Source organism: Molossus molossus, unplaced genomic scaffold (genome assembly GCF_014108415.1).
Source record: "Molossus molossus isolate mMolMol1 unplaced genomic scaffold, mMolMol1.p scaffold_m16_p_18, whole genome shotgun sequence".
Taxonomy (NCBI): domain Eukaryota; kingdom Metazoa; phylum Chordata; class Mammalia; order Chiroptera; family Molossidae; genus Molossus; species Molossus molossus.
In genome coordinates, this window is record NW_023425353.1 from 34,190,758 (window position 1) to 34,202,758 (window position 12,001).

The window sequence follows — 12,001 nt, forward strand, 5'->3', positions numbered from 1 at the left end:
CACTTCCTCTCTCTCCAAAATCAACAAAAGAAAAATGTGTAAGGAGAGGATGGGAAGAGAGAAATAAAGCAATAGTCCCAGGGAGATGCAGACCAAGGGAAGGCTTTTGTCTTTGTTCTGAAGATAGGAAAGCCCTGAACATGGGTAAGTTCTGAAGGGAGGATCTAGTACCAAGAAGAGACTGAAGATAGTATATTAGAGAACAGGGAACTGACAGGATAAGGCCACTGAAAAGGTGAAAGAGTTGTATTCAGCAATGTGCATGTACACAGAAAGACTAGAACGAATGGCCTTAGCCAGAGGAATGGATACCACACCTCCACTCCTACCAGGCAGGAAGGAGAAGAGAACTGGGGTACCACCAGGTAAGCATGGTACACATAGATTTAATGACCAAAGTTTAGGAAGTTCTGCTTTGTTCAGGAAGAGATGTGGTTATCTTAACTTTTAAAACCCACCTCTGCTGCTGAACATTTAGGTTGCTTTCAATTTGTCACTGAAAACAGAAGACTTAGGTGAATGAGTAAACACTTTCTAAACCTCTGAATTCCTACTGCCAAACTACCCTCAAGAAAAAATGGTTTCCTATTTACACTGTTCTCCTTACACTGATGACTATCTACTCCTTCAGCCCCCAATCTTTCTGTCTTGGCATTTACAGCTCATTATTGTTAAAAATATTTTAAGAGAAGCCCAGCCGGTGTGGCTCAGTGGTTGAGCGTCGACCCATGCACCAAGAGGTCACCAGGTCGATTCCCAGTCAAGGCACATGCCTAGGTTGTGGGCCCGATCCCTAGTGGGGGGCATGCAGAAGGCAGCCCAATCAATGTTCTCTCTCATCGATGTTTCTATCTCTCTCTCCCTTCCTCTCTAAAAAAAATTCATTAAAAAAAATATATTTTAAGAGGAAAAGACTGTTTTTTTTGTTTGTTTGTTTTTTTAATGGTATTAGGTTAAGGGTAATTACCTATGTATAAATATAAACTCAAGTAGGCTTCATTTACAAATATAATTTCATCAAATCATGTAATAAAGATATGCACCTTTTAGAATGAAGTTGAAGATCAGATTTACCATTACCATTACAGACAAAATATAGTGAAATGGCAAACAGCCAAAGAAATAAAGATGGGTCATAACAAACAACTTCCCAATAAAAAAGATTATAGAAAAGTCTCCCATGAGAAACTTTTTGAATAGGATTCTGTAAACAATCATCTGTCTGGGCAGAGGACAGGGTCCTTTGATTACCTGAAAATCATTTGCAATTCAGATCAACAAGTAAAATCACCCACCAATGAAGTACACAGGCGCATTCTGCCACTGAACCCCTACAAGCTACAGGTTTTGTGCCAAAACCTTTTCTCCACTAAGACCTTATCATTACTAAGCTGAAAGCCAATGAGAATGCAGATTACAGCCCAGATCTGGGTCAGGAATTATTTTTATTTCAGGTGAGGTACTACACAACTCTCAAAGGGCAGGAGAAACAGGTCTTTCTTTCTTACCTTTACCATGAACGTGAAGTCTGTTAGGGCTGGGGAGTAGACAGCCCCACCAGCACATGGGCCCATGATCAGAGAAATCTGAGGGATGACTCCGGATGCCATGACATTCCTCTGCCAAAAGAGAAAGGTAAAGGTATCTGGTTACAGAAGTGTTTGAGGCACTATTTGAAAAAAGATAAAGGCAACAATAAATTTACTCTGGGCTTTTACTCACAGAAATTCTATCCTGGAGGCAAGAGACCTAATCAGTATAGTTTCTCCCAAAACTATACATGCAATTTGTCCCCTTAACAAGAGGGATAGTTGGCATATTACTTTCTAGGGCAAATACCTTCTCTCTTCTCCCTCCTTGGTAGTAGTTCCCCAAAAGCCCCACCAGGGCATGAGCTCATATAGAACCTAACCACTCTCACCCCAGCTCCAAACACATCTGAGGTCCAGCACCCCTATCTCTACAAAGCTGGCTGGAAGGATGAATTAAAACCTTAAGCAGGTCCAGCCGGTGTGGCTCAGTGGTTGAGTGTAGAGCCATGCACCAAAAGGTCGCTGGTTCAATTCCAGGTCAGGACACATGCCCAGATTGTAGGCCTGATCCTCAGTGCAGGGCATGCAGGAGGCGGTCAATCAATGTTCCCTCTCATCGATGTTTCTCTCTCCCTCCCTTCCCCTTTCTCTCTCTCTAAAATTAATAAAGGGAAAAAAAAAAGTTTAAAAAAAAAAAACCTAGAGCAGAACATACAGGAACAACACTTATCCTGGAGCCATGACTTCTATTTGGAGTCCTTTCAAAACCTCCACAGAGGGTACCCAGCAGTTACCAGGCAAGGCTAGGAGGCAGATGCTACTTCACTTAGAGTCTTCAAAGTCTGCCCACCCCCAGACAGAGCACATGGAGAAGACGGAGGTAGTAGGACCCAGAAAGGCTACATGAAGACAAAGGTGTTTGTGAAGGGCCAAGCCTTAGTCCACCTCCTAAGAAAGTTAAGATTGGCGCTGGAGGACCCAGGCAAGATAAGCACCTAATGACTCCTTGCCCAACACCCAATTTCTTTTCTCCCCATTAGCTTAAAAAAAGAATGTCCACTTTAAGCACTGCCTTGGCTATGAGAACAATTTTTATAAATCACAGGACACAACTCAGACAGTACAAAAAAAGACATCTATCTACAGAGAGAATTCTGGGAAGATGACAGAGTCGAAAGCACCAGAAATCTGCCTCCCAGCCTAGAAAACAACTGCACTGGCCTTGGTCAGTTTGGCTCAGCAGTTCGATCCCAATTAATGAGTCTCTCTCACATTGATGTTTCTCTCTGTCCCTCTCTCCCTTCTACTCTAAGGAGAAAAAAAAAATCAATGGAGCCCTGGCCGATTTGGCTCAGCAGTTAGAGCATTGGCCTGTGGTCCAGAGAGAGCCGGGTTTGGTTCCCACTAAGAGCACATACCTCAGTTGCAGTTTGTCCCTGGCCCTGGTTGTGGGAGGCAGCCACTCGATGTGTCCCTTTCACATCGATGTTTCTCTCTCTCTCTCTCTTCCTCTATCTCCCTCCCACTCTATCTGAACAAAAAATGGAAAAGTGTCCTCGGGTGAAGATGAAAAAAAAAAAGTCATGGGGGTATAAAGTACAGCATATGGCAAATAGTCAATAATATTGTAATAACTATGTATAGTGTTAGATGGGTACTAGACTAACCAAGTTGATCACTTTGTAAGGTATATATCTTTTTTTTTTTTTAATCCTCACCCAAGGACATTTTTGCATTTATCTTCAGATAGAGTGGGAAGGAGAGAGGGGGAAAGAGAAAGAGAAACATCTATGTGAGAGACACACATTGACAGGCTGCCACCCACACGACCCCAACCGGGGAGGGGACAAACTGCAACCAAGGTATGTGCCTGTAGCAAAAACTGAACCTGGGACTCTCTGGTCCACAGGCCGACGCTCTAACCGCTGAGTCAAACCGGCCAGAGCTGTAAGGTATATAAATGTCTAATCACTATGCTGTACACCTGAAACTAGTATAATATTGTATGTCAAGTGTAATTAAAAATAAATTTTTGCCCGGCCAGTCTGGCTCAGTGGTTGAGCGTCAACCCGTGCACCAGGAGGTCGCCAGTTCAGTTCTCGGTCAGGGCACATGCCCTGGTTGTTAGTCAAATCCCCAGTGTGGGAGTATGCAATGCAGGAGGTGGCCAATCGACATTTTCTCTCCTTGATGTTTCTATCGCTCTCCCTCTCACTTCCTCTCTAAAATCAATTAAAAAAAATTTTTTTTTGATAAATAAATTTTTTAAAATAAAGATACCCAATCTTAGGTGGGTATACCCAAGGTATTGAAAACATAATGTCCACAACAAAGAGTTATACAAAAATATTCACAGCACTCTTTTGTTCGAAAAGTATCATTATTGCATTGTATAAATTTTTAATCACATATATTCTTGAACAAATAATAATGTTTATAATTAAAATGCAACAGTCCATAGAGACCTGGTATGTCTCCTTCACAGTATTGGTAACACATTTCCTACTCTGCCAACCTCCTCATCCCAAGTTCCTTTTTTTTCTTTTTGGTACGTGCCCCTAGCGGAAATCGAACCCAGAACTCGGATTCACAGGCCAATGCTCCAACCACTGAGCCAAACCGGCCAGGGCCCTTTTTTTTCTTTGATTTCAGAGAGAGAAAAAGGGAGAGGGAGAGAGAGATGGAAACATCGATGAAAGAGAACATCAACTGGTCACCTCCTGCATGCCCCCCACTGGGCATTTGGCCTTCAGCCTGGACATGTGTCCTGATCTGGCATTGAACTGGCAACCTTTTGGAGCATGGGTAAATGTTCAACCACTGAGCCACACCAGCCGGGCCCCCCCTTTTTTTTCACTTTTATTTTTAAATCCTCACCCGAGGATATTTTTCCATTTATCTTTAGATAGAGTGGGAGGGAAGGGGTAGAGGGAGAGAGAGAAACACCTATGTGAGAAAGACACATCTACTGGCTGCCTCCCAAACAACCCTGTCCAGGGCCGGGGATGAACCACAACCAAGGTATGTGCCCTTGACCAGAATTAAACCCAAGACTCTTTGGTCCTCAGGCCAACACTCTAACTGCTGAGTCAAACCAGCCGGGGCCCAAAGTCCCTTTTAATTTATAGTTTATAGTATTTGATTCTCACTTTATTGAGTTTATCACCTTGTAAGCTTGTCCAGTGACTTTTAAAACATTCATTTATTTTTACTTTATTTTCCCCATCTGACCACACTAGTCTGGTGGACCCCTGCCACCCCCTGAAGGAAAGTAACCTTGCCATAATCAATCTGCTTTTTGGCCCTAGTGTAACTTCTTGTACCTGCTCCCTTCTGCCCAATAAAGTTTTCATTTTATACAGCTCCTTGGAGTTCCTTTCTTTTCACTAGTAATTCTACCAAATATCTATATCTTTTATTCCCTTTCACCTTTTTCACGCATCACCCTTAACCCCCTTTCCCCTGGCAACCATCAATTTCTCTGAGTCTGTTTTTGCTGTTTGTTCATTTGCTTGGTTTTCTAGATTCCAGATATAAATGAGATTCTATGGTATTTGTCCTTCTTTGTCCAACTTATATCACTTAGCATAACACCCACTAGGTCCATGTTGTTGCAAATGGCAAGATTTCATTTTTTTTATTGGTGGAATATTAATACAATATAATATTCCAGCATGCGAGGGGGGGGGGGATCAATCACATTTTATTCATTCATCTATCAATAAACACCTAGGTTGCTTCCATATCTTGCCAATGTAAATAATGCTGCAATAAACATAGAGGTGCATATATCTTTTTGAATTAGTGTTTTCATTTTCTTCAGATATATATCCAGAAATGGAATTCCTGGATCATATGGTAGTTCCAGTTATAAGTTTTTGAGGAAACTCCATACTGTTTTCCCTAGTGACTACACCAATTTATAGTCCCACCAACCGTGCATGAGGATTCCCTTTTTTTCACATTGTTGCCAAGACTTATTATTTGTTGAATTCTTAATAGCCATTCTGAAGGTATGACATGGTATCTCATTGTGGTTTTGATTTACATTTCCCTGATAACTATTATATCCATATAATAGAATATTATTCATCAATAAAGAAGAATGAACCACCAATACATAGTACAATATGACTGAACCTCAACAAACAGTATGTTAAATGAAAAGAGTCAGATGCAAACTGTCGAGAGAGCCCTGGCCAGTTAGGCTCAGCGATTAGAGTGTCGGCCTGCGGTCCAGAGAGACACAGGTTCAGTTCCCGCTAAGGACACGTACCTCGGTTGCAGTTTGTCCCTGGCCCTGGTTGGTTGTGCGAGTGGCAGCCACTCGATGTGTCCCTTTCACATCGATGTTTCTCTCTCTCTCTCTTTCCCACTCTAACTGAACAAAAAATGGAAAAATGTCCTCAGGTGAGGATTAAAAAAAAAAAAACCTGTCGAGAGAAAGATGATCAGCGCTTACCTTCAGCTGGGCAGGCATTAACCATAAACAAGAAGAAGGGACCTTTTTATTTATTTATTTTTTTATCCTCACCCGAGAACATTTTTCCATTTTTTGTGCAGATAGAGCAGGAAGAGAGAGAGAGAGAAACATCAATGTGAAGGGACACATCGAGTGGCTGCCACCCACATGACCAACCAGGGCCAGGGACAAACTGCAACCGAGGTTTGTGCCCTTAGCGGGGACCGAACCTGGGTCTCTCTGTACGGCAGGCCGACGCTCCAACCGCTGAGCCAAACCGGCCAGGGCAGAAGGGACCTTTTTAGAGGGAAAGGTTCTGAAAGTGGCTTGCAGTGATGGTGAGACAACTCTATAAATTTATTTAAAATCTTTGAACTGTATGCTTACAATGGATTGATTTTTATGGTTGTGAATTATCCCTCAATAAATCTGTTTTTAAAAAATGTCAAGATCTTGGAGGACAAAGAAAAACAGAGGAACTGCTTCAGATTAAAGAATATTAAAGAGATATGACAATTAAAGGCAGTACTTGATCCTGAATTGGATCTTAGCCAGTGAGGGAAAAATAGCTATAGAGAACTTTATTAGGTTCATTTGACAAAATATATAAGGCCCATGAATAAGAATAATACTGATGAATCAACATTAAGTTTCCTGATTTTTATTATTATATCCTGGTTATACAAGAGAAGGTACTTTCTTCTTTTTTCTTTTCTTTTTTATTTTTATTGTTGAATGTATTACAGATGTTCCTCATTTTTCCCCCATGGACCCCCTCCCCCCACTCCCGCCCCCCCTCCCGCCTTTTCCCACACTGCTGTCTGTGTCCATTGGTTATGCATATAAGTTCTTTGGTTTATTTCTTCCCACCCCGCTTCTCTTTGAGGTTTGTCAGTCTAGCAACCAATTTGTACTTCTTAATCCCTTCATCTTTTTCACCCATTTCCACAACCCCCCTACCATCTGGCAACCAAAAAAATAAAAAAATGTTCTCTGTATCTATGAGAATGTTTCTGCTCTGCCTGTTCATTTTGTTTGTATATTCCATTGTCGATAGATATGTATTCATTGCCATTTTGTTTGTTCATATATTTTATCTTTTTCTTCAAAAGACCCTTCAACATTTCATATAATAACGGTTTGGTGGTGATGAACTCCTTTAACTTTTTCTTGTCTGGGAAACTATATGGCCATCGATTCTAAATGACAGCTTTACAGGATAGAGTAATCTTGCTTTTCATCACTCTGAATATTTCTTGCCACTCCCTTCTGGCCTGCAAAGTTTCTTTTGAGAAATCAGCTGACAGCCTAATGGGAAACTAGCTGCCTTTCTCTTGCTGCTTTTAAGATTCTCTCTTTGTCTTGAACCTTTTGCATTGTGATGATGATGTGTCTTGGTGTGGGCCTCTTGGGGTTCATCTTGTTTGGGACTCTCTGTGCTTCCTGGACTTGTATGTCTGTTTCCTTCACCAAGTTAGGAAAGCTTTCTGCCATTATTGTTTCAAACAGGTTTTCGATTTCTTGTTCTCTCTCTTCTCCTTCTGGCACCCCCAAGATGCAAATGTTGGCATGCTTGAAGTTGTCCCAGAGGCTCCTTACACTAGCCTCATTTTTTGGATTCTTTTTTCTTCTTGCTGTTCTGATTGGGTGTTTTTTACTTCCTTATATTCCAAATCGATGGTTTGCTTCTTGGCTTTTCCTACTCTACTATTGAATCTCTGTAAATTATTCTTTATTTCAGTTAGTGCCTCCTTCATTTCTGACTGGTCCTTTTTTATGCTCTTGAGGCCCTCACTAAGTTCACTGAGCATCCTTATAAGCAATATTTTGAATTCAGCATCTGTTAGATTGCTTATCTCCATTTCGCTTAGTTCTTTTCCTGGAGATTTTTCTGTTCTTTCATTTGGGACCTGTTTCTTTGTCTCCTCATTTTCGCTACCTCCCTGTGTTTATTTCTATGTATTACTTAATGAGAGGTATGGGGCTATCTGAGACCAGATGCTGCTTGTTTGAAAGAATTTAGAAAAACCTGAAACAGGATTTGAGACAGGCCAATCCTATGGTAAAGCAACTGGCAACAGCTTGGGTGGGCCTGAAAGTTGGGTGGGGCAGGGCCTCAAGGGATCACCAGGGCGGGGCAGACAGTGTGAGCCAGGTTGCTGGAATCCCAGATATGGCAGTTGCCTGCCGCACCAGGGAAGGGCTCACCAAAGGAACAGAGGCCTCTGACAGCACATTTGTGCTAGAGAAAACCCCCTCTCCAGCCCTAGCTCCAATGCCTACTGGCTCAATTCTTCCCTGTATGTCTCTGGTGCCCCTCAAGCTTAGAGGGAGAGAGTCTGGTAAGTCCATGCAAGCCCTTTAGAGGAGCTGCCTGGGGCTCCAGCCACCTCAGCCTCCCTGAGCCTCAGTTCCTGCTGGTTTTTCCAGCCAGAAGTTATGGGGACGTCTCTTCCTGGCACTGGAACCCTGAGCGGGGCACCTGGTATGGGACGGGGACCCCTCAGTCCTCAGGGAGGACCTTCCCAGCTGAGGTAGCCTTCTGATTTTTATCCACCACATGCGGGTGTGGGACCTGCCTATCCGCCTCCGCCCCTCCTACCAGTCTCGATGTGGCTTCTTCTTTAATTCCATAGTTGTAGGACTTCCATTCAGCTCGATTTCAGGTAGTTCTGAATGATGGTTGTTCTGTAGTTTAGTTGTGACTTTGATGTGGTTGTGGGAGGATGGGATATTGCATTTACCTACGCCATCCTGACCTACGCTGCCATCTTGACCGGAAGTCTATATTTTATTAATTAATTAAGAGAATGTACTTTCTTAGGAAACACACAATGGAGGAGTTAAGAGATAAAGAGGCACAACCTCCAATTTACGGTCAAATGTTTCAGAAAAATGTAACATGCAAATATGTATATATGGAGAGAGAATAATAGAGCAAATGGGAAAAATACAAACAACAGGTGAATCTGGGTAATGGGCATACAGGAATGCTTCACACTATTTTTGCAATTTTTCTATAAAGTTTGAAATTATATCAAATAAAGTTACAATAAAATAGTAACAGTACAGGCAGGAAGAAGTGGGTGGAAGTATGACAAACAGCAATAGCAAGCAATTCATTAAAGAATGCAGATCTGAAAGTTACTGAAGCCTATCCCCTAAAAACAAAAGAAAGCCCAATGATCTCAGATGAGTTAGTCTAGATGATATTCTAAATCCAGAAAAGCTCTACAATGTGGCGGTTTACTGCCACTTCTTAGGACCACTCTTTCTTTCCTTCGTTTCTGACACTGGCATGACTTCCAGGCTAGGGGCCAAAGTAGACCTTCCAGGTCTAAACTGTTCTAGCCAAGCCACCCAAAAAACTAATTCTCCCCAGTGGGTTATCCCTGGAGCTCAAGTTTAAAGATTAAAAAGTAGGTTTAAGATCTACAAAGTGGCTTCTCAACTAACACAAGTACTCCCACAACCAGTAGAGTAACTTACACAAAGTAAACACACATTTTTTTCTGACTGATCGCAAAGGGCAGTAGCCAAGGATAAAAACGCTCATAAGCCTGCAGGCCAGGGGATGACAAGAACAGCTGCCCTGATTATAAACAATGTCTGCCTGTCTCCTTCCTTCCTTCGCTCTTTCCTCCCCCTCCCTGGAAATGCTGATCTGTCCCTTTTCTCAAGTTTCCATCTGGCAGTATCTCTCTCCCTCACCCCAATCTCCCTTACTATATCTCTCACAATACACTTCCTACTTCAAAAAAAGGATTTTCTTTCTTTTTGTGTTTATTTTCATTTATTTCTCTTCAATTTAGTCTGTGTAAACAGAAAGATACCTGAAATCATGTTCACCAAACACTTTTGAATAGTAGGATTTGGGGTGATTTCTTTCTTCTTTATACTATAGCTCGACCTTTATATAATGATCTTGTGTTTTAACCGAAAAGTAAAAAGCACTATACTTTTTAAAATTCCTAATTCTAGGAAATCAGTTCATTTGAACCATTTATATTCTCCCACTCTTGCTTTTGGGAAAAAATATATATGTATTTAAGCAACTTCCCCTTATGAATGATCGTGAATTTTATTTTCACCTAGGAGGGGCCCTCTATGGAAAACAAAACAAAAACTCTCCCCACCTACTCTCTTGCTTTTCATCTACTCTGCATGCCACCCCTGCTGACACAGGAAGAAGCCACAGAACAGACAAAATGGGGCAGAGAACAATGAGATGGGAAAGTTCTGACCAGGACACAGATTAGAGAACTAAGCCCTGTTCTTTTTTACTCCATTCTCTTTTAACAGGTTTCTCACCAGAAAGATGTCTGCATAGCCGGCCAAAGACTCTACTCCCTCTTGGATCCGTGCTCCCCCAGAGTCATTCAGTCCAATCACTGGAGCACCCACTGTCATGGCCTGGTCCATGATCTGAGAGAGCAGAAAAATCTTTTGTGAGATAACTGATCTTGTTATCAGAAACAACATTTACAATGCACCGCAGTGTTTTCTAGACAATGTTATGTGAGTACTTTTCAAAAAAGAGTAACACTTGGCTTCATTCCCCATGATGATTGGATACCTTCATGGAAGACAGAGAACCATATATTTAAAGGGCTAAAGATGCCCAAACAGCCCGGCCAGTGTGGCTCAGTGGTTGAGTGTCAACCCATGTACCAGGAGGTCACTGATTCAATTCCCATCAGGGCACATGCTCAGATTGTGGGCCAAATCCCTAGTGGGAGGCATGCAGAAGGCGACCAACTGATGTTCTCTCTCACTGATGTTTCCATCTCTCTCTAAACAATAATGGAAAAAAAAAAAAAAGATGTCCAAACATCTGAGAACCAAAGTTCCTCCTATTAGCAGGGGATAAGACTGCTCATGGCAACCATTTGTAGAACCACAGATCCAGGCTATAGCCACGCACCACATACCAATATTTAGTCAATAATGGACCACATATATAACAGTGGTCCCATAAAATTATAATGAAGCTGAAAAATTCCTATCACCTAGTGGTCATAGTTGTCATAATTTGATAGCACAATACATTACTCACATGGCTTATGTACTTACTATACTTTTATTATTTTTTTATTTATTTATTTTATTTTTGTTACAGATGTTTCTCCTTTTTTACGCCATTGACACCCTCCTTCCCATCCCCCGACCCCGTCCCCGGCTTTGTTGTCCATGTCCATTGGTTTCGCGTACATGAATATAAGTTCTGTGGTTTATACACTTTTATTATTTTAGAGTATACTTTTTTTTTAAGTTTGCTATAAAACAGTATGCTGTATCACAACAGCAGCAGCCTCATACATCTTGTGCTTAACATGTCTCTTGATTAAATTAAGTTCAAGAGAGAATAATACAATCTCATGTTTTTACAATAACATGCTGTGCAGGCTTGTAGCCTAGGAGCACTAGGCGATACCATATAGCCTAGATGTGTAGTAGGCTATGCCATCTAGATTTGTGTAAGTACATTCTCATGTTTGCACAATGACAAAACTTAATGCATTTCTCAGAGCATATCACTGTTTAGCAGCACATGTCTATACATTTTTTTTTCTTCACTGACTTTAGAGAAAAAGGGAGAGGGAGAGACAGAAACATCGATGAGAGAGAACATTAACTGGCCGCCTCCTGCATGCCCCCCACTGGGGATCAGGCCCACAACCTGGACATGTGCCCTGACCGGGAATCGAACCAGTGACCTCTTGGTGCATAGGTCGACGCTCAAACACTGAGCCACATCGGCTGGGCTATATTTTTTCTTTATTGATTTGAGAGAGGAAGGGAGAGGGAGACAGAGATTGAAACATTGATGAGAGAGAACATTAATTGACCGCCTCCTGCATGCCCGCCTCTGGGGATTAGGCCCACAGCCTGGGCATGTGCCCTGACCAGAATTGAACCGGCAACCTCCTAGTGCATGAGTTAACGCTCAACCAGTAAGCCACACCGGCCAGGCTAGCATTTCCTTCAATTATGAATACAGACAAAA

The 12,001-nt window shown here is 41.9% G+C and overlaps 1 protein-coding gene across 1 annotated transcript in view; it reads right to left on the reverse strand.

Moving 5' to 3' along the window:
• PCCB (propionyl-CoA carboxylase subunit beta) overlaps positions 1–12,001 on the reverse strand; it is a 62,465-nt gene that overhangs the window by 41,309 nt on the left and 9,155 nt on the right. Inside the window, exons 5-6 of the mRNA XM_036267351.1 lie at positions 10,306–10,419; positions 1,509–1,619 (exon numbers count right to left, since the gene is read on the reverse strand). Of these exons, the coding sequence (XP_036123244.1) occupies positions 1,509–1,619; positions 10,306–10,419 (225 nt within the window). The remainder of the gene's footprint in view (positions 1–1,508; positions 1,620–10,305; positions 10,420–12,001) is intronic.